This window comes from Eulemur rufifrons, chromosome 7 (assembly GCF_041146395.1).
Source record: "Eulemur rufifrons isolate Redbay chromosome 7, OSU_ERuf_1, whole genome shotgun sequence".
Classification (NCBI taxonomy): domain Eukaryota; kingdom Metazoa; phylum Chordata; class Mammalia; order Primates; family Lemuridae; genus Eulemur; species Eulemur rufifrons.
The window spans coordinates 82,916,110-82,939,299 of NC_090989.1; the positions used below are offsets into that span (position 1 = coordinate 82,916,110).

General features: G+C 41.3%; 1 protein-coding gene across 1 annotated transcript in view; it reads right to left on the minus strand.

The window, feature by feature from the left end:
* USP13 (ubiquitin specific peptidase 13) overlaps nucleotides 1-23,190 on the minus strand; it is a 106,443-nt gene that overhangs the window by 80,159 nt on the left and 3,094 nt on the right. The window contains exon 2 of the mRNA XM_069472896.1: nucleotides 4,317-4,442. Within this exon, the coding sequence (XP_069328997.1) occupies nucleotides 4,317-4,442 (126 nt within the window). The remainder of the gene's footprint in view (nucleotides 1-4,316; nucleotides 4,443-23,190) is intronic.

Below are 23,190 nucleotides of genomic sequence, written 5' to 3' on the forward strand. Positions count from 1 at the left end.
TCATCTGGTGGTGAGGGTGGGGGCAGGGTTGGTCAGGTAAGAAGAACAGCAGTCTTAGCATGTAGCAGCTACTTGGTAAATGTATGTTGGATGGATGGGTAGGTGAGTGGATAGATGGATGGGTGGACGGATGGATGGATGGGTGGATGGATAGATGGATGAATGGATGGATGGATGGATGAATGATGATAGGTGGATGGGTAGTGAGTAGATAGATGGTTTAATGGATGAATGGATGGGTTGGTGGATAGGTAGGTGAGTGGATGGATGGATGGATGGATATCCTGACCACAGGGAGTACAAAAGGTAAGAGTATTGAGAGTAGAAGTAAGGTATCTCTGGAGAGATATTAATTTGGAAGTCATGAGCTTAGAGAGAGTGGTTAAACAAGGACAACACTGATGAGGAAGAGCATCCTGAGGAAGAAGGCAGGATGGGCAAATGGCATCCTAGGCAATGCTGATAAGTAAGGAGTAAACAAAGGAAGAGATGTTCATTAAAGAAACTGAGAAAGGGCAGAAGGAAAGCCAAGAAAGAATGGTGCCAAAGAAAGCAGGGGAGGAACAGTTCCAAAGGAAAAGAAGCTCAAATATTCAAAAAGTCAAGAAACAGCAAGGCCGCAAAACATGTGCACCAAGTGGGGCAACTAAGAAGTCACTGATGACCTGGGCAGTTTTAGTGGATTGACAAGATCAATCCAACTGCAAGGTTTTGCCTTAACAGGGGGACACAGTGGAGACACTGAGAATAGAGAAGTTTTGAAGGAAGCTTTAATGGAAGGATGCGATGACTAAAGGAGGACACAAAGTAGAGGGACAGTTTTGTGGCGTGTTCTTTTTGAAGGTGGACAGTCTTGCTGTTGACTTTGTGACCCTGAGCAAGTTAATTCAGCTTCTTTTCTTTCTTTTTTTTTTTTTTTTTTGAGTTTCTTGTAATTTCCTCACTTTACACTAAGACATATGGAACAAAACAGACTTCATGAGAATTTTTATGTACTACATGCAGGAGTAGTAAGTATAAATCACATAATATTGGGGCAAAATTAAATTATTTTAAACCTAAGCATTGAATTTATGGCTTATCTGACCTGCTGGCCTTTCTTCCTCCTTTTTCTCCTACTTCCCCCACTGTCCAATTCTGGGATCTTTCCTTTGTTAGGAACTTAAACAGAAAACATATTAGGTAGGCTAGGATGAGGGATTAGATGAAATTCAAATCAGCATTGATGACTGAGAAGATCCAAGATAGTCTACAACTATTAGGACTAAAGTAAATGTTGAACAGCATTACTAAATACAAAATCAGCATTTGAAAATTCATAACCTCTCCAAACACTGTCAATAACCAATTAAATACATAAAAAATAAAAGCAGTAACATTAGTAACAAAAATTATAGGGAATATAGAGTACTGGAAAAAATCTAATAAAATATAAGTTCTTTTACAGAAAACTACAAAATATTATTGAATGACATAAAAGAGATCTGAATAAAGAGGTACGCCATGTTAAATAGTCATTCAATAAATATTTATGAACCACCTACTATTAATACATATGCCAGTCACTGTTAAGTGCTAAGGACACAGTAGCGAACAAAATAGACTTCAGATTTTGACCTGAGCATCTACAAGGTTGAGGCTGCATTAACTGAGATGGGGAAGACCACAGGAGAAGGTGGTTTGAAATAATTTAAAATAGGTCCTAGTCCAGGTCCATAGATAAGGGATGTATAAGATGAGTGCGCAGTGAATCTAATCATGGTTTAGCTTCTTTTTACTAAAGACAATAAATACTTTTGAAAAAAAATAGAAAAAAAAAAAAAAACAGACAAAAGTTCCTGTCCTCAGGGAGCTTACACAATGATGTGGTTTACAGATTAATCTATAAATTCAATGTGATTGTGATCAAAATCTCAACAAGATTTTTTTTAACTAAATAAATTGATTCCACAAAAATCAATTTATTTAAATCAAAGACATTTGTCTTTCCATAGAGAAAAATAAATGTCTAAAAATATCCACAAAAGCTCTGGGAAAAAATGAACATGGAAGAAGCACTTGCACTACCAAACAGCAAGGCTTGCCATACCTAAGCAGAGACAGAAAAGTACGATCAACAGAACACAACTGAGAAACCTAAAACAGACCCAAGTGTGAATGCCAAGTTAATATATAAAAAGGGTGGCACTATAAATCACTGGCAAAGCTTGTATTATCCTGTTAACATTGGAACAACTGGTTGTCAATATAAAAAAATATATTCCCACTCTTCAAATACAAAAAAATTATAGATGGATTAAAAACCTGAAACATTAACGGCCGGGCGCGGTGGCTCACACCTGTAATCCTAGCACTCTGGAAGGCCGAGGCGGGCGGATTGTTTGAGCTCAGGAGTTCGAGACCAGTCTGAGCAAGAGCAAGACCCCGTCTCTACTAAAAATAGAAAGAAATGATCTGGACAGCTAAAACTACATATAGAAAAATTAGCCGGGCATGGTGGCGCATGCCTGTAGTCCCAGCTACTCGGGAGGCTGAGGCAGGAGGATTGCTTGAGCCCAGGAGTTTAAGGTTGCTGTGAGCTAGGTGACGCCACGGCACTCTAACCTGGGCAACAAAGTGAGACTCTGTCTCAAAAAAAAAAAAAAAAAAAAAAAAAAAACCTGAAACATTAAAACATACCCACATACACATATACACACTAACTTAATTTAAAAAAAACTAGAAGAAATATCTTTATGACCTTGAGTTGGGAAACAATTTCTTAGACAAGATACAAAAAGCACAACTCATGAGAGAAAAAGTTTAATAATCTAACTACATCAAAATTTAAAATTTCTGGGCCAGGCATGATGGCTCATGCCTATAATTCCAGCCACTGGGGAGGCTGAGGCAGGAGGATCACTTGAGCCCAGGAGTGAGCTAGGATTAAACCACTGCACTCCAGCCTGGGCAACAAAGCACGACACCATCTCTTTAAAAAAAAAAAATCAGAACTTCTATTCTACAAAATAATTCATAAACAAAGTAAAAGAAAATTTAGTATATAACAGACAAAGGTTTGGTATCTCAAATGTAAAAAGAACTCATCAAACTTATAAGAAAAAGATAAACCCATAGAGAAATAGGACAAAAATGTAAGTAGGCAAATCAGAAAAGAGAATGGAAAATAAACACGAAAAGATATTCAACCTCTAAAGAAGAAAATGCCAAATATTTGGATACCACTTCATAACCATTAGATTGGCAAAAATTAGAGCTCTGATGAAGGGTTGGTGAGGGTGTGGGAAAACAGGAATTCATAATCACTGCAGATAGAAGTGTAAATTGGTACAATCACCCTGGGGAGAGATTTGGCAATATCCAGTAAAAATGAAGATAAGCACTTCATGAGTCAGCAAGACCACTTCTATTATAGATGTATTTCCTAAAGAAATCTTGTACATGTACTCCCAGGAGAAGTGTATAAAAACATTAATTGTTGCATTGTTTAGAGTAGCAAAAAAATAGAAACAATCTAAATGTTCATCAATAGGAGACTAAATAGACAGAGCAGCAAAAATAGAATAAATAAAACAGAGTAGCAAAAAATAGAAAGAATCTAAATGTTCATCAGAACAGAATAAATTACAAAGTATTCATAAAATGAAATATCAAATGACAACTAAAATGAATTAAATACATTCAGATGTATCTCAACATGGGATAGATTCCAAAAACATCACTGAGGGGGAAAATTCTTTGCAAAATTATAACTAACAATATGATAGCATTTCTCTACATCTTTAAAATATATAAACTCATACTATATACTCTTCATGAATACACATTTGTTAATAAAATATAATGACATGAATGACAATAAGAAACAAATTCACAGCAGTAGTTATTTCTAAGGAGGAAGGGGAACAAAAGGAACTTGAACTTTTAGGGAAACTCTATTTCTCTCACTTAAAAAAAAAAAAAAAGTCTGAAGAAAAAACACCCAAATGTTTTTTATTTCTGATTTTTGGATCCCTAAGTGTCACTGGGTTTATTTTCTGTACTTTTCTGTATTTTTTAACTTTAATTTTTTTTCTCAATCAGTCAACACATGTCTTAAAAACTCCAATCAGAGGGTTAGAGGAAGAAGAATAAAACTGGTTAATATAAGGTTTGGGGAATCTGAATTTCTGCAAACAGTGCCGCTTTTGTTTCCCATCATCCAAGAAAATCAGAAGTTACGTGGACACAGTAAAATCTCCCTGTGATAAAACACACCAAGGCAATGTTGCAGGAAAGGCAGCAAGGCCAGTTCTCCAAAAGTGAATATATCTCACCTCTCGCACGTGTCTTTTCAGGTGCATGTATACACTCTGTCCAGTTTTTCGAAAATGTCTTTCAACATGTTCCCTTCCAAAGGCCAAAAATGTATTCATGCATACATAGAGTCCACCTTCAGAATTCTAGAAGGAAGAGACAGAGCACAACATTAGCCAAGTAGTCTAGACATAGAAAAAGGAAGGGGAAGGAAGGCAAACGATGAAGACAAAGCCTGGCAAAGGGCCACCGCTGCTCCTGCAGTCACCATCAGTGACCCTCCAACAGCTCCACAGACACCCACAGTGGCAGCTCCCACTCCAGCCCTGAGGTCCAGATGCTCCTGGACAGCTGAGCACTCCGTGTACCAAATGCTGGCTACGTTCAGTCAGGTGAGATCCTCAGAGGCCCTAGGAAATAAACATGCTTGTCTGAGTCTCCAATATGGGCTAGGGGAAGAGCGCTGGAAGAAAGTTGACAGCGATCCAATGCGACCATCACTGTAATATTTTATCATTATTCTTCCTCAGTCATCAGTTCAAGTCTCCAGGAACATAAAGTTTTAGGTCTTTTTAGTAGGACAGGGTTCTTCAAAGATATTGTTCCCTACCTTCGGTGACATATAGTATTTTAGGGAATCCATTAATAAATCATAACAATTTAATAAATAAATACAGGTTGAGTATCCCTAATCTAAAAATCCTAAATCAGAAACACTCCAATGAGCATTTCCTTTGAGCATCATGTCAGTGCTCAAAAAGTTTCAGATTTTAGAGCATTTTGAAGTTATATTTGTAATTTAATAATTAAGTATAATGCAAATATTCCAAAATCCAAAAAAATCCCAAACCCAAAACACTTCTGGCACCAGATATTTTGGATATGGGATACTCAGCCTGCAATAAAAATAAGTAAATAATAAAGATGGAGTTCTATAAAAATCATAGATACATATTAATATTATTGCATGTCTGATATGTGCCAGGTACTTTACATGTACTATTTCTAATGCCTGCAAGCTGCTTATTATTATTTCCACTGTACGGTTTTTAAAAAAAACTAAGGATAAGTCACTTGCCCAAGTTCACACAGCTTGGAAGTGTCAGAGTTAGATTTGAACCTATTTTTCTTTTTATTCCTCTATGCCACATTTCAAAGCACATAATATTAATTAAAGACACACTGCTAAAATGAACAGTCAAGGATACTGTTTACATTTTAGATACCTGATTTTCTATCCAACTTTCATTTCTCCTTTTCTCTCACTCTGCTTAACCTGCCTCTCTGTAAACGTAGGCTATAAAATTAGCCATCCTTTCCTCCATGGAAATAGATTTTATTAAGCTGCAGTTAGTCTCACTCCTCCAAATAATGAAAAACCTAACTTTGAAACCCCTGTCAAAATTGCCAACAAACACATTACAAGTTCCTTACACCACTTTTTTTTTTTTTTTTTTTTGAGGCAGGATCTTGCTCTGTCACCCAGACTAGAGTGCAGCGGCATCATCATATCTCACAGCAACCTCAGACTCCTGGTCTCAAGTGATCCTCCCACCTCAGCTTCCCAAATAGCTGGGACTACAGGTGTGCGCCACCACGCCTGGCTAATTTTTCTATTTTTTATAGAGATGAGGTCTCACTTTATTGCTCAGGCTGGTCTCCAGTGATCCTCCCCCCTCCACCTCCCAAAGTGCTAGGGTTGAAGACATAAGCCACCATGCCTAGCTCCTTACACTGCATTTCTATAGAGTACAAATTATAATAACAAAAGACATTGATGCTCGTCACAAACATACAAAAAATAATTGCTTAAAGTTCCAGTAACTAAATTTTTTAAAATTGCTGACCACACAATTTTCTAACATCGTATCTATGGTTTATAAGCCAGGATATAAAGAAGTCCTGTCCCAGTGAAAATATTTAACAGCATTAACTCAAATATGTGCCTCTTACTGTAGTACATACATTGCAATAAAGCTAAATAAATAAATAAATAATAGATATTAAGATCATATTAAGATCACAAAGAAAAAAGTAAAATGGTCTCTATTTGTTAACAACAATATAGTCTATATGGAAAAATACTAAGAAATCTATAAACTAGTGAAAATAACAACTAGTAATACTAATAAGTGAATTTAGAAAGGTTATAGGCTAAAGATTAATAGACAAAAGTCAATTGCAATTTTGTATACTAGCAACACATACCTGCAAATGAAACTTTTAAAATGTGACTACAAAATAGCATCCAAAAACCCATAATTATAGTACATAACTTGTGCTTGTGGATAACTTTTTTCCCTTTAAATGGGATCATTTGAATAAAATTAGAAAATTTCTTTAACTAGAGAAAACACATTACATTCATTTGATTAACAGATTAGTTATTTTCAAAAGATTTTTTTTTTAAATAAACATGTTCTTTGGCATGGAACCCTTAAGAAAAAAAATATTGCATCAGTACATGATCACTTATTCATTAAGCCCATTAAATTAAGTATCACATATTGTGATCCAAAAAAAAATAACAGTTTCATTCTCCTTCAATAAAATATAATTTGACCAAAGAATTCAAACCAGAAGATACACCGGGGAAAATATGGGATTTGTAACAGAAGTCTGCACTGTCACCAACTATCTCTGTGGCCTGAGGCAGGTTGTCATCCCTGTCTCTGGGCTCCAGGGTTCTCCTCCTTAAACAAGGTGGTGGCAATAATTCCCACCTCAGAGGGAGCATGAAGTTTAAAGTAGATGAAACATGTTAAAATGCTTTCTGTACTGCAAGGCATTACATAAACATTGGTCATTATTTATTATGGGCTAATCATCATCACCCTGTTAGCTCAATCATTTTAGGAAGGAATAATAAGCAAGTGTGACAGCCACACAGGCCGGGGATAACAAATATTAATCTGTAAGGGAAAAAAATTAGGCAACTAGTGGAAGAACCAAGAAATTAGCAAGCAAAAATGAAGAAACATGTTCAAGAGCATGATTTTCCTTAAGAAAAATACAGAATTGCTCTATAATGCAAGAGTTTACGTAGTAGTTTCTAGGATGATCATAAAGTCTTTGCTAATTTTCTTATCAAGAGTTTGACTTATTAGGGAATTTGATAGAAACTTAATATGCCAAACATTCATTCTCAGTTTTTGGAGTCACTTAATATTGTCACAAAGTCCATCATCAAAGAGAAAAATTCTTGGCTAAGTGTGGTGGCTCATGCCTGTAATCCCAGCACTTTAGGAGGCTGAGGCAAGAGGATCTGTTGAGGCCAGGAGTTCAAGACCAGCCTGGGCAACATAGTGAGACCCTTTCTCAAAAACAAAAACTTAGGCTGGGCGAGGTGGCTCACGCCTGTAATCCTAGCACTGTAGGAGGCTGAGGCGGGAGAATCACCTGAGCTCAGGAGTTCGAGATTAGCCAGAGCAAGAGCAAGACCCAGTCTCTACTAAAAATAGAAAAATTAGCCGGGCATGGTGGCACATGCCTGTAGTCCCAGCTACTCAGGAGGCTGAGGCAGGAGAATCGCTTGAACCCAGGAGTTTGAGGTTGCTGTGAGCTAGGCTGACGCCACTGCACTTTAGCCCAGGGAACAGAGGGAAACTCTGTCTCAAAAAAAAAAAATTTTTTTTAAAAAGAAGAGAAAAATGTTTTGACACCCAGAAAGGAATGGCCACAGAGGGAAGGTATCTATCATGAACATCCACAAGCATCTTCCTTCCATCAGACACACACTGTCCTCCGAGGCAGCACATGCCCCTCCTCACTGGCAGTGCGGAGACAGAGGGACTGCCCAACAGACTTGCCTGCAGTTCTAAACCTTCAGGACACATTAAGACATAAAACTCTTTCAAAGCTACCACATATAAAAAACACACCCAAATCTAACGATCTATGCTTTCTTCCCTCTTGCCCTATTAACATCTAAACATTGGTCCTGTAATATACTTTTTTTCACAAAGTCAATATCCATGGCATGTGCTCCGAATAACTTCTTTCAATCCTGATGACAAGTCTATGTTGATAAATCTCTCCCAATTCCCTTATGACCAAAGCACAGACCCTGGCATATAGCCCGGGATCAAAGCTAAGCTAACTGACTCAGAGTTTCAAACCCTCAACTCGTCTTCTCATTAATCAGCCCCAGCCACACTCCCACTAAGATCACTACCCCAGAAAGCATGGTAAAGCACTTGCCCCATGTGGCCCAAAGTGCAGCCAAGAAATCAGGCAGGTTAGAGAACTACACCAGTTGACAGTAAAATGCAACTGGAAGAATCAGGGGAAAGAATACAAAATAATACTTTTTCAGAGTAATGGTGATAGAAGTGCGCTATTACATTAAAATAGATTACAAATGAAATTCATATAGTATTAAGTTTTTTAAAATGGTAGCATAAGAATGGAGATTCCAGAAATACATTCATTCTATGACAATTACTTAATAAATGTCAAACCACAAGAAACACAAAAATGGGGGAAAGAATTACTAATAAAAGTTACTGGGATAATTACATCAGTATAGAAGAAAATTAACCTAGATCCTCATCTTATACCAAACACTGTAATAAGGTCCAGACAGATCCAAGAAATAAGCAATTTAAAAACTAGAAAAGAGCAGAATAACATATTTATCCCACTTGTGAAAGGGAAAATAATTTATGGTCAAGAAAATAAAGGATATCATCAGAGATGATTTGGTTGAGTATAAAAATGTAAACACTGGTGGCCACGTTTTGCACCATACAATGTAATGAAACAAGTAGAAAAACAGCAGAATGTTAAAGATGTAAAGTATAATGAATAAAACCTTATATCCAAACTATGTAAAAACTTATAAAATTATAAGATGTCAATATTCAGGTTCAACTTAGTAAAAAAATGTTTTTGTGTTGTTTTGTTTTTAATTTTATTTTGACATAAAAGATCAGTTGGTTTTAAATGTGAGAAAATATTCAAAATCAAATCATCACATCCTCACAACTTCCTGAAGTAAGCATATTAAAACGATCTTGAGACACGAGTATATACCTTGTAAACCAGGAAAAACTATTAAAATCGCATAGCTTGAAGCCACAAAGAAAACCTGTATATCCCCTACTACAATATAAATTGATTCAGTCATTCTAGAGAGCAATAAAACCATGACCTTTTGACATGGTATTTCCCCTTTAGGTATAGACTTAAAGAAACCAAAAGAAAGAGGGAAAAAAAAACCCTAATTTTTGTACAAAAATATTCACAGATACACTATTTATAACAGGAAAATGGAGCAATGGCCCTACATAGAGGAGTTAAGAAACTGTGGCATGTAAACACAACAAAGTACTGTAACATTATTTAAAATGTTAAATTTATGAATTGTGTGTATGTATATGGAGAATATGTACAGAATGGTATATAAATCTGTATAGAAAAATAACGTTAATGAAAAAAGAACACATGCTGATGACGAGTCGGGGAGGGGGTGAGGGGACGGGAAGTTGGCGCGTTGACAAAGGTCTGAAATGAAACTGGAATGGGATAAACAATTTTATATTTATTTAAGTTCTTGATTTTCATTCCTGCCCACACCCTCACCTCCCACTGCATTCTTGCCTGCTCTAGGGTGGTGCTTCTCCAACTAGGGTCATGAAGGAAAAGGTGGTTTTGCTTTGTTTTTTGTTTAGTTTCATTTGTATCCATTAAGGAAGAAGGCGTGGTCCCCGCAGGTGACTAGTTCACAGCTCTTGCCAGATGCGGATGTATTCACATACATGTTACAAGTTCCACAAAACCCAAATGGGTCTACATCCTGGGCAAACAAATTCTCAGGTCATGTACTGGGATGTGGCTGCAATGTCAAGTTGCTATAGAAATCTCTAAACACTACTCTCGATGTTGGCATTTATCTCTCGGCACCAGTCAGCGGACACACTTTGGGTAGCACTGGTCTAGGATTAGGTGAACTCTCCCCAAGTCAAAGAGTGTCACCAGAAAGTGTCACCTCAAGGACCTTCAGGACACAGGTGAGGCCCCCAGCCTTCAGAGCAGCCCACATCAACACCGGCTACACAAGACTGCAGCTGCTCCCCAGATCCCACACCCTGCCAGTCTCTGCCCATGAATGATTCCCACGTCTCCCTGCTCAGCTTCTGTTCTGATGGTCCTTGACTCCAAATCCACTATCACTTCACAATTGTTAGCGTCATGCTCATTGAAACCTGCGGCTGCGAGAAACTCAAGCTTCCTACATTTGGGGCCAGTACACTCGGAAGCTGAACCACACATTTACTTCTTGAGGGTAGGATAACTGTGTCATATTCATTACTGAATCCTAAAAACAGTACCCAGTTCAGGGCAAGACTGAACAACCATTTGTGGAAATGAATGACAATTTTGTGTCATTATTTCTCAGTCTCTCTCAAATCGTTCTTCAATGCCCTTCTGATCTGAATTTAAAATATTTCACAGTACAGGTTCTATTTAAAGCATTTGGCATAACTAAACAACAGAGATTATCAAAATAAAACTGACGGTCACGGATAGAAAAACAGCCTGGGGCACCAGCAGGAACACTAGCTTTTCAGGTTTGTTTGGCTAATGTCACTCTTAGCAGCTTGGACTCTTGAACCCCATTGCCCCAGCTCTCCTACAGGCTGTAACCAAGCCAGCCCCACGTGTTTCTTCAGGATGGCAGCTGCCATTTCCACACCCCCATTCCACCCTGGACCCTATCCGGCTCCCACTCTCAGAGGGCATCCAGCCCAGAATGACCAATAAACAGTTCTCTTCATGCTCTAAGCTAAATAGGAGTCTAAGGATCATTTTCATGATGTACTAAAGAGAAACTTGACCAAGATGCAAGAATATTTCAACACCTGCAATCACAAGGAAAGCAACAAATACCACACAGGGCTCTATAATGACTGCTTTTGACAGCTTCTCCCACCCCACAATCAAACCACAAAAGAAAGAAGCAGCATTAGAAGTCCATGTATTGTTAAACCCACGCTTCAATGCATTTCAATATATATAAATTCATTGATTATTTTACATTGTATTACCCTACATTCTATTCAGAAATAACATCAAGGACAAAATTACTCCTTTTATTAATATATTGCCTGCCATTTAAAAGCATGTTAAAACAGTGGCCAGAATAAAGGTCAAGGTTACAACATGTTTCAGAGTAGCAAGTGAACAGTCATTTTAAATAAAAATACACTACATTGGCAATCAGCTGGTTTGCAGAGAACTGTTTACGATGGTGTTTTCTTGGAGACCAGCTTCCCCGCTGGAAGACAGGAAGGGAGAGTGAGCATGTGTGAGCAATGCACTCAGGAAACAGGGTAGCTGCGTAACACTTGTTTTTATAACTACAGAACAGTGTCTCCTGTGGAAAACAAGCGGTCATTGCCACAAAGAGAAACATGATGTAGGTAGATGGAGTCACAACAAATCCACGTCCAGGACAAATTACATACTAACACCACGGGAAGACTGTGACTCACACGCCCTTGCTAAAGAAAGATGAAGAAGACAAGAACACAATCTTTTACAGAACATTGACTGTTTAAAAAAGAAAAAAAGAAATTAACTAAATTAAATGCTTATAATCGTGAAAAGGAAGTAACCCCAACACCCAAGAACAGATTTGCTTAATAATTTAGGGTACATCCAGGAAATGTAACATTCTTGAGCCATTCAAAATTGACTTGTGGATGAGTATTTAAGGATAGGAAAAGATATACATGGTATTTTGAGTAAGAGAGCAGGTAAGAAAACAGTATGTACAATGTTATACCCAGTGTGTACACCTGCCTGGTATATGATGTTGTCTAGGCATGGGGAGATAATGTGGGATTTTTTTTTCCTTCCTGCTGTCTTTTGGAATTTTCTAATTTTTCTTCAGGAACATGGATTCATTTTTTAATTAAAAAATAAATAAAATTTTTCTTAACTGAATGTATTTAGAACCCAAATGTACTTGTATGGAATATAACAGTCTTTCAAGTGTGCCCTTTTCTTAAATTTGGCTTCCATTAGGCTTCAGCAACCCAACTGCACAGCCTTACCCTTGCTACTCAGAGTAAAGTGTGGTGGCAATAATTAAGAGATTATCTTGAGATTTGTAGCTGAGGAAATTTGGGAACACACAAGTAAAATAGAGGTGATGAAGAGTGTAGTCTCAGGGAGGCAAATGAGACTGTGATTACAACTGAGAAAAATGAAACTACTCAGGGACACGGCACCCCAGGTGGCCGCCACCCACATATGCAGAAGGGGGTGGTCGGTCTAGAGAATGGAAAAGAAGCCCTGGGAAAGAATGAGGCTGAGATGTCTTCTCCAGGGGGCAAGGGAAGGAGAAGGGGGAGTGGGGCAGGACAACAGCAGCGACACTAGCAAGGCTGGTGCCCTAATGACATGTACATGCTAGGAAAGCCAGACAAAAATAAGTAAGAAAGAGTAGTAGAAGATAATTTCCAGCAGTGATAAGAGGAGCCTGAGGGCTTGGGGTCTTTATACAGCCAGGTGAGGAGGACTCTCTGGGAGGCTGAGATCTCAAGGATGAATGACCAGGCAAGCAAAGTGCACCTAGGCAGACAAAACAGCAGGCACACAGGCCACAACCCCAGAAAAAGCTTGGCTTCTCCTTCAAAGAACAGAAAGCAAGCCGGGATGCTGGAGTAGCATGAGAGAGAGGAGGGGGCAGGACAGGAGGAGGAGAGGGCTGCAAAGAGCGGCTGGAGGAGACATCACAGGCATGGGGAGAGCTGGGGAGCTCCTGAGCAGGTGAAGCCACTGGGGGGGCTCTAAAAATGAGAAGTGCCACGATACCACCTACATTTTTCAAAGATCACTCTGGCTACTTGGGGAAGAATTATGGGGAGGATTAAGCAGTACATACAGTTAAGGGGCTATCATTGGCCAGGTGTGGCGGCTCACGCCTGTAATCTCAGCACTTTGGGAGGCTGAACCTGTGCAACAGAGTGAGACCTTGTCTCAAAAAAAAAAAAAAAAAAAAAAAAGCTATTATATAGTCCAGACCCTTATATCTAATACAGTAGCCACTAGCCACATGAGGATATTTACATTTTAAAAGTTAAGTTAAAAACTCAGTTCCTTAATTGCACTGACTACATTTCAAGCGCTCAGTAGCCCAATGTGGCTGGTGGCTACCCTCCTCTACTGGACAGTGCACACACAAAACAAAGCCATCATTCACAGAAGGTTTTTCTAGACAGCCTTTGCCTAAACAAGGCCAGATGATGGCTTAGCCTGCGGTGGCAGGAAAAAGAGAGGTGGGGGTTCACAGCAGAGATGGGAACTCTTGGGCAGACTCAGGATACAATGTTAGCATAGAGCCCACCTAGCACAGAAAATGGATTAGACATAGAGACGCGTGGAAAAGGGTGGAACCAAGGACAACTCCAAAAAGTTCGACTCATGACTCCGTGAGACCATCCCCTCTCCCTGCTCAACTCTTGCTTTCATCGAGCAACCATCTACCTATTAATTCAACCTCTCAGGTACTTCCATATCTGAATGGCAGACATGATTATTCCAGTAACCAGAGCACAGATCCCCAGGATCTTCTGCCTTTTAGAGCAAACCAGACAAGAGTTGTAAAATGCAAAAATTAAGTATGCGCAAATGAGAAGCAAATGTGCAGTAAGAAAGTAAAACAAAGCTGCAGACCAAGTGCAGCAGGCATGCAACACACAGAAAGGGGACATATAATGGAGATAAAGCACTATGAGAAAACAGGCTGGAGAGCAGGGACTGACCCAAACAGGCCACCAGTAAAACAGAATTACCAATAGAATAGTTGCAAAATCTAACACCCTAGTTTCAATAGCAAATCTAGCCAAGTAAATTTGTGCACATAAACTAAATAGACAAAACAAATGCAGATAATGCCAAGGGAGTGTAGCCTCTCTGATAAACACTGATAAATGCTTGTGGCCATGAAATGTTAAGAAAAAAATAGAAATGTTGATGCAATAATGATTCTTCCAGCTTGCTCCGACTTCCAAAGTACTCCTTTCTGCAGAGGACTCCTACGCCTTAGGACTGTACAGCCTGGTCCCAAACAGCTAACGGCAGAGTCCGAACAACTACGTTTTGACTCTACTATAAATTTACTGTTCCACCGAGGCATCATCTATTATAGTAACTTCTTTCCTAAGCATAAAACCGAATCCATCCTCTTGAGTGATGAGGATGCTGTGGCCCGCCACAGCTGGGGAAGGGCTGGGGCAGCTACTACGAGGCTCACGGGACAAATGGGCAATAGGAAAACCAGATGGATGACGACTCTGAGCTGAGCACCTTCAGCAGTTTCCCGCTTATATCCAAAGAAACAAAATGTGAAACCACCTTGTCACCAGTACAACCTTTTATAGTCTTTTCTTATTTTTATTTTATTTTTAAAAAGAGATGGTTTTCTTCAGGATGCAATTCCCCTGATAAACTGTGTTAAACCTGAGGATTGGGTTTCCAGGCTCACCCATAAGAACCCATCTCTCTGAGCTGAGTTTGAGTAGGAATAAGAGTCCTGAGCACAGTTCCCCACAAAGAGGCTGGAAAATGCCCGTGCCCACGGCTTCACTGTAGGGCACAGCCCCTGCAGAATTACCAAGCAAAAGATGTCTTTCTTTGGCAACCCCAAGACCCCATAAATGCCACATCACCTTCTTCTCAGAGAGATCCCCCCACCACACCCCAAAGAAAATGGCAAGCACCTTCTGCCACAGATCTCCTGGCTAGAAAGTGAGAGCCAGAGAGGGGAGAGCTCCAGGGAGAACAGCAATAAGGAATGTTTAAGACACAGCCACGACTACAACAGCCCTGCAAGGTAGGTACTACAGAGGGGAAACCAAGGCTCGGAGAAATTCAGTGCAATTGCAGCATCTGCTGAAGTTATGTGACTACTAAGTAGTAAGTGGGGGTGGGTTTGAACCCAGACCAGTCTGGCCCCCCACATGCTGCCTGGTGCAACTGAGAAGCAGATGTCATTTTGGTGGCAGGAGCCAGGTGGGTGGATGTCAGCAAGCACACACTGTCGTGGGGGCTTGAGGAAAAGAGTAGTTCCTTCTTTTTTTTCAAGGCTGTTTCATTCAAGGAAAACAGGAGGGACAGGCCAAGGAGAGCCACCCCACTCAAGTAAGTAACCTGTGCCAGGCGCTCTGCCAGGCTTTCCTACAGGGGAGGTGAGAGGATTTGACAGCCCCCCTCTACCCCCACCATCACTGCTCCACTCCCCAAACGCAAAAGGACAGCTGGAGTCCCTGGGAGGTGGCCACTCCAGGCTGACAGCTCCCTGACGTAAACAGTGGCAAGACCCAAGGAGCTGGCTCCAAGACACTGGCCAAGTAGCTGCAAGATTCAGCAGCCCCCACAGTCCACCCACCCTAGTCAACTTGTGTCTAGCAACAAAACTGGGGACCTGGAGAGAGAACCCACACCAACTGAGGCCCCTTCCAAAGCTCAGGCTGGAGAGTCCACGGCGGAACCTGCCCAAATGGCACAGCCAAAGGACCGATTCAGCAGTTTTACACAAAGGATACAATATGTAAATTCCTTTCTCCCCTGCTACCGGTAGCCTCCTGTTTCTCATTCCACTTCCAGGACAGCAGCGCTAAATGACCACTGCCTTCATGCTGTTCACTTGCTCCTAACCTTATGAAGACCAACCTCCTTTACCACCCACAGAGCATTCAACCTTGTTGAGGTCTCCCAGGATCCCTCTCCCAGTATCCCTCTCTTCCATAAGACAGTTTACTCCCTCACATACATGCCAAGATTGGTTCCACCTCCTCCAAAATGCCACCTATTTAGATTCCATCTAGTTGTCCAGGCCAGTAACTCTTCTAGATTTTACCAACCATTCCCAGGCCTGAAATCTCCATTCACACATTTTAAGCACCACATTGTTTAAAACAAATATTCTGTAAGTGCTGGGCCGGAGCGGTGGCTCACTCCTGTAATCCTAGCACTCTGGAAGGCTGAGGCAGGTGGATCATTTGAGCTCAGGAGTTCGAGATCAGCCTGAGCAAGAGCGAGACCCCGTCTCTACTAAAAATAGAAAGAAATTATATGGACAACTAAAAATATATATATATAAAATTAGCCGGGCATGGTGGCGCATGCCTGTAGTCCCAGCTACTCAGGAGGCTGAGACAGGAGGATCGCTTGAGCCCAGGAGTTTGAGGTTGCTGTGAGCTAGGCTGACGCCATGGCACTCTAGCCGGGGCAACAGAGTGAGACTCTGTCTCCAAAACAAAAAAAAAAATATATATATACATATATTCTACAAGTGCTGCAAGGTCTAACTTCCTGACACACTAGGGTTTAAATCCCATCACTGTCATGCACTAGTCTTTGAACAAGTTCTTCAACAAATTACCTAACCCCTCTGACTCTCAGTCTTCATCTGAAAAACAGGGGCAACAATAGTTACTATAATTTACAAGCCAATTACTATCATAATGAAATGAGATTATGTATATAAAAGTACCTAGTCCAATGTTTGATTCATAACATTGAAATCTTGAAATCAGTGCACACTCCATCATGATAGGGATCCGTGCGCCACTCTTCTCTCCTGCGGTCCTCTGCTTCCCTCCCAGTTACTCACACCCTCTCCATCCCCTCTAGCACCTACCACAGTGCTGGGTGCATAGTTGACTCTAAATAAGCACTAATACTTGCTAATTAACACAAAACAAAATGTTTCATTTTTAATCTTGTCACAGGAAGCTCATATTTATTCTCACCTCAAGCAACATCTCTAGTCCACAGACACGTCCAGATTCATTAAATTCCGGTCATTGTTGCATTTCCCTCATGTTCTAGCCCTAAAAATAGGTGCTCCTGTTCACATTTTCCCTGTGTGTGGGGACAAGGGGAGTCCTCATCTGATCACAAGACTGAACTGAGCAGCAGCCCAGAGGGAGGCCTGGGAGACATCCAGAGAGACCAGCCCTCTTGTCAGCTCCCTCAGGGGCCCAGTGTGGGATCTGCTACCAAACCCCCGCCCCGGGCATCTCGAACCACAACACATAAAACACTCTGCAAGTACCCAAGACACCTTGCCCTGGGTTTTCAACGGTCAAACCTATGACTTTTCAGATACTATGATAAAATAAAAATACCATATTGGCTATTAATAACGCTTTTTATTCCACAAGATATGCTTGTGATCTTTTAAAAAAAAAAAAAGCAGAAAAGATACAGGCTTAATAGCACAGGTTCACGAATGGCACAGTTTTCGGTCCTCTGTTCTTTTTAATTCTCTAAGACCTCAGCTATTCCATATCTTCAACAATCCATATCCCACCTATGACAGAGCTGTCCAAAGTGCTTTGAAAACAAAGGAAAATAAGTATCTAACTCAGCTAGGGGGACCAGAGCAGGGGGAGGAGTCCTCAGAGAGAACACTGAGCTGGCTTTAGAGGACCCACGGGGTTTCCCTGGTGGGGCTCGGGTCTGGAGAAGACATGCCAGGCCAACGGAAGACCATGGGCAAACCCACACAGGGTGAGAGCGCAGAGTACCTACAGGACGGAAAGTTCTCTGGACAGAACGAATGTAAGTGGAGGGCAGGAAAGCTGGGTCAACAAGGTAAGTTGATTTGATGTGCTGTGTTAGGAAGGTCTAAATGGTGCCATTGAGGTGTTCTAGGCAGGGAAATGACATGATCGGACTCATGTTTTAAAAAAATATATGAGAGTGCAGTATGACAGACCAAGGGAAAGCAAGGTGATTAGTTAGGAGGCTTCTGCAAGAGTCCAGGCAAGAGATGATCAGGGCCTGAGCCTCACAGTGCAAGGCAGGGGTTGGGGGGAGGGATCCTCTACCCGAATCTGGGGACTAATGGGATATGATGTTAAAAGAAAGAGAGATGACACCCATGTTCAGAGCAGCACAATTCTCAGTAGCCAAAAGGTGGAAATAACCCAGTGTCCATCAAGGGATGAATGGATAAACAAAATGTGATATGTACATATTAATACAATGGAATATATTCAGTCTTAAAAAGGAAGGAAATTCTGGCACATGCTACCACATGGAAGGACCTTGAGGACGTTATGCCAAGTGAAATAAGCCAGTCAGAAAAGGACATATGATGTATGATTCCACTTATATGAGTACTTCAAATCACAGGGACAAAAAGTAGAATGGCAGTTGCCAGGGGCTGAGGGGACAGGAGAATGGGGGGTTATTGTTTAATGGGTACAGAGCTCCAGTTTTGCAAGACAAAAAGAGTTCTGAAGACAGATGGTGGTGATAACTGCAAAAACAATGTGAATGTACTTGATGCACTAAGCTGTACACTTAAAAATGGTTAAGATGGTAAATTTTATGTTATGTGTATTTTTACCACAATTAAAAAAAATAAAATAGAGAGAGAGGAGGAGGGAGAGTGGACAATACTGCACATCTCCCAACCTGGGGAACCAAAATGCTCTGCAGCACTTGTAAGCAAGCTCCAGGCCGGGAGGGAAGGAATCAGACTTGCTCGGTACCCAGTGAGCGGGGAACACCAACTTCCCCCAAAGGCTTCCTGACAGGATCAGCACTATCTCTCACTTTCCAAAACTCTAAAAATTGTTCAACTTTAAAGGTAATTAACTGCTGTCAAAAAGAGACAGCAAGTGATTTCTTGATTATTATTAATATTTTGGAAAAGCAGGTACCTTAGGGTACAGGGCAGATGGCGCCGAAACATCTATCTCACTCCTTTCTGAAACCCCATTAACAGGACAGTCAAGGGATCTTTTCAAAACAGAATCTGTAGCAATAAAGTTTGGAAAGCTGGACTGCAGATGGGTAAGTGCTAAAGGACCAAGGACGAGCTGACAGAGCTGAATCCTGGGCCAGCAGCAGAGAAAGCCAAGATCCAAACTGATTTATACCGCAGAATTTCCAAAAGACTCCAGGACGGGCAGCTCCAGATAACTCTGGAAGGTGGCGTGAACCAGGGGCGAAAATAAGCAGAAAGGGTTGAAAATCTATCTAAGTAGCAGTCAGAGCCCCAGATCCCTCCTCCACTCCAAGCAGCCCCTCCCCCACCTGGCAAACTACTGGAGATTCATTCTCTAAAGCAGGTAAAAACAAAGGTCTCCGGACTGTGGGAGAATGGGCTCCATTAAGAATAGGGAACCATCCTGAACACACAGGGACTAACAGAACGTATGTGTAACAGTCCAGATTTGGTCAGAAAATAGACTATTCTAGGTATTTCAGGCAGGAAGGAATTTAATACAGAAAATTAAAAGCTTATAACATCATGGGAAGGGCTGTGAAAGCCAAGGTCAGAGAAATCACTGCTCATGTTCAGGAAATCAGGATGTCCAGGCATCACAAGAAACTGCACAGATGATCTCAGGTCCCCCACCACTGAGGTGGCTCTGACTCCCAGGAGAACACCTAGAAGCTGCTAGGAAAACCTCACATCTGCCATGTGCCACAGCTGCAATAGCAATAGTGGCTTCTTCTCTTTTGTCCTCCAAATCTCTTACTGGCAGAATCAATATCACAATCGGCCATCAGAGGATTCTGGGAAGTGCAATGTCCAGGCCCCCAGCCCCTGAAATAATGGGAAAAGGCTTAGAAAGCAGGGACACAGTTGAGAACCAACAGGCAAAATCCAGTCAGCATCCAATATCCAGATGTTGAGACACTTATTCTCTCTTCCCACTCAGCACTCTCAGTACTGGCAGACAGGCCTTCACAAGAGATTAGAAAAGTCTCCTAACCAGTAGCCACAGGAAAAAAAAATTAAGATACTAACATTTAGGGTTCCCCAAAGAAAAGCCCAGCCAGACCACCCTACATTGAAACTCACAGTCAACAGAATAAAGAATTCTTATTTCTGAGACAGCCAACAATTCCCAAATCAAGTAGTTCCAATTCTTTCAAAAGGTGTCAAATTCTCTAAATTTTAATTTGCTTCAAAAAGAATGTGCATGCAACATATGACATCTATGGCTGAGCTAAGATTAAGATAACAACTTAATATAAACCCATAAAAGCCACACTTCAGGTGAGGTACGTGACTGGAGTAAGTGGTTGCACTTTTCTGGCCTAAACTCCAGAACTTTGGTTCTCAAAGTATGGCCTGGGAACCCTGTGACACCCCAAAGACCCTTTAAGCCATCTGTGAGGTCAAAACTATTTTCATAACATTTAGTTATGTGTCTTTTTCACTCTCACTCTCTCACAGAATACAGTGGCATTTTTCAGAGGCTACATGACATCTGATGACATCATCACTCCAACAGCTAATAGAATGCAATTGTTCAAATTACGTTAAATTTTTCTCAGTTTTAATTTCTAATATGGTAAATATCAAGAGAAACCACATAAAAGCTCTTTGGGGTTCTCAAAAATATTTAAGAGCATAAAGAGACCAAAATGCTTGAGAATCATTGCTCTAGAACAATCTTTCAGCTGGATGCTTCAGCGGGAAGAGAACTTTTGACATGTGAAACTAATTACATTTACTTTAAGTTTACATCTTCAAAGTGGAAAAAGAAGTCTGTAAGCTCCTCAATTTTGCTTTACTCCTTAATCCTAGCACTCTGAGAGGCCAAGGTTGGAGGATAGATCAAGGTCAGGAGTTGAAGACCAGCCTGAGCAAGAGCCAGATCCTGTCTCTACAAAAAACAGAAAAAGTAGCTGGGCATGGTGGCACATGCCTGTAGTCCCAGCTACTCAGGAGGCTGAGACAGGAGGATTGCTTGAGCCCAGGAGTTGGAGGTTGCAGTGAGCTATGATGACGCCACTGCACTCTGCCCTGATGACGCCAGGGCAACAGAGCAAGACTCTGTCTCAAAAAAATGAAGGAAATTTTGCTACATGCTACAACATGAATGAATCTTCAAAACATTATTCTAAGTAAAACGAGCCAAACACAAAAAGACAAATATTATGTGATTGCATTTATATTAGGTACCTAAAATAAGCAAATTCATAGGCATAGAAAGGAAAATGGTAGTTATGAGCGGCCAGGGGGAGGGTGAAATAGGAAGTTATTGTCTAATGGGTACAGAGTTTCAGTTTGGAATGATGAAAAACTTCTGGAGGTGGATAGCAATGATGGTTGCAATGATATGAATGTACTTAATGACACTGAATTGTGTAATTAAAAGTGGTTAAAATGGGGCCAGGCATGCTGGCTTATGCCTGTCATCCTAGCACTTTCGGAGACCAAGATGGGAGGATCCCTTGAATCCAGGAGTTCAAGATGAGCCTGCACAATATAGCAAGACCCCCTCTCTCCAAAAGTTTTAAAAAATTAGTCAGGCACACTGGCACGTGCCTGTGTTCCCAGCTACTTGGGAGGCTGAATCAAGAGGATCGCTTGAGCCCAGGAGCTGGAGGTTGCAGTGAGCTGTGATGGTGCCACTGCACTCCAGTCTGGGCAAGAGAGCAAGACCCAGTCTCAAAAAAAAAAAAAAAAAATCGTGTGTGTGTGTGTGTGTGTGTGTGTGTCTGTGTGTATGCTTAAAATGCTTACAATGATGCTTGGCACTTAGTAAGTGCCCTATCACTGGGTTTCAATCTTTGCCATACATCAGAATCACCTGGAGAGCTTATTAAAACACAGATTGCTGGCTCCCGCCCCTAGATTTTCTGTTTTGGAAAGTCTGGGATGAGACCCAAGAATTATCATTTCTAGCAGTCCCCAGGGCATACTGGTGCTGTTGGTCCAGAGAACACACTTTGAGAACCACTGCTTCATATACACCAGCTGTCATTCGTATTACTGGCAATGCCTGAGACAGTACCAGGAATATCAATAAATGTTTGCAGAAGGAAGGACAGAAGGATTTACTGGACCCCTAACATGAAGTGTTCCCACAGTAGATGGTGATCTCAGAGTCTTTCCTGGTAGATATCTAAGCCAGCCACTGTTACACTACCAGGCCCCTGTCCATCAGAGATTTGCAAAGATGCCCAGGAAGACGGAGAACCAACCATGACATCTCCACATCACCAAGCCATCTCAGAACTTTGGAGAACAGGGTTGGGGGGTGGGGGGCGGGGGGGAGCTCCTTCTAACAAAATAGTCCTGATGCTGGGGAGGCACAGTTTATGCTGAGTCTCCTATCCCATCAGGCCACCTTTTTGGTTCAGCCACTGTGTGCAGCTGACTGTCACAGCAGGTGTGGCCCAACAGTCCTAGCCTCAGCTTCATGGAGGATCTCCTGCTTCTCAGCTGCTGCTGGTTGTGCGAAGTCTGTGGGAGCCTGCTTAACCCTTCAGGCACAAATATCCTCCTGGAAGAGTGAGAGTGTTTCCATCTCTGGAGTAACCCTTGACCAATGAGGGTGGGAGCCAGTGGATAAATACTCTACTCCCCTCCACCATGTCTCAAGTGGATAATTCTGAGGCACATTCTACAGTTCCCCAGAGAGTGCCCAGTGGGATTTACCACCAGCTGCCCACTGTGGAAGTCAGCTCAGTTAACTTGCTTTTAGATTGGCTTTCCTTCCTTCCCTTTGTCACTATTCCCTTGGTCATCTGCTCCCTGCTCCAAAATAAACTGCCTGTTCCAAAGCCTTGTCTAAGCCTCCACATATTCAGTTGAGCCAAGCTAAGACAAGGTATAAACAACTGCTCCACTCACAGTACGGGTGAGGAGGGGGCATAATTAGCACAAGATAGCAAACTATGGAGGACAGACCGCTGTGTTGCATGCCACAGTAATGTAGGCAGTCAGAGGAAAGGATGAAATCTGAAACAGAAGGGGAAGTTTTGAAAAAGAGCCCTGAAAAATGATCACAAGAGGAAGCTGGTCTTAGAAAAGCAAAAGCCAGAGACCAGTCTTAGTGGAGCTGCCAACCTGGAAACTGAACAGGTGGGACAAAGTACACCTAGATAAGGGAAAAGCTCAAC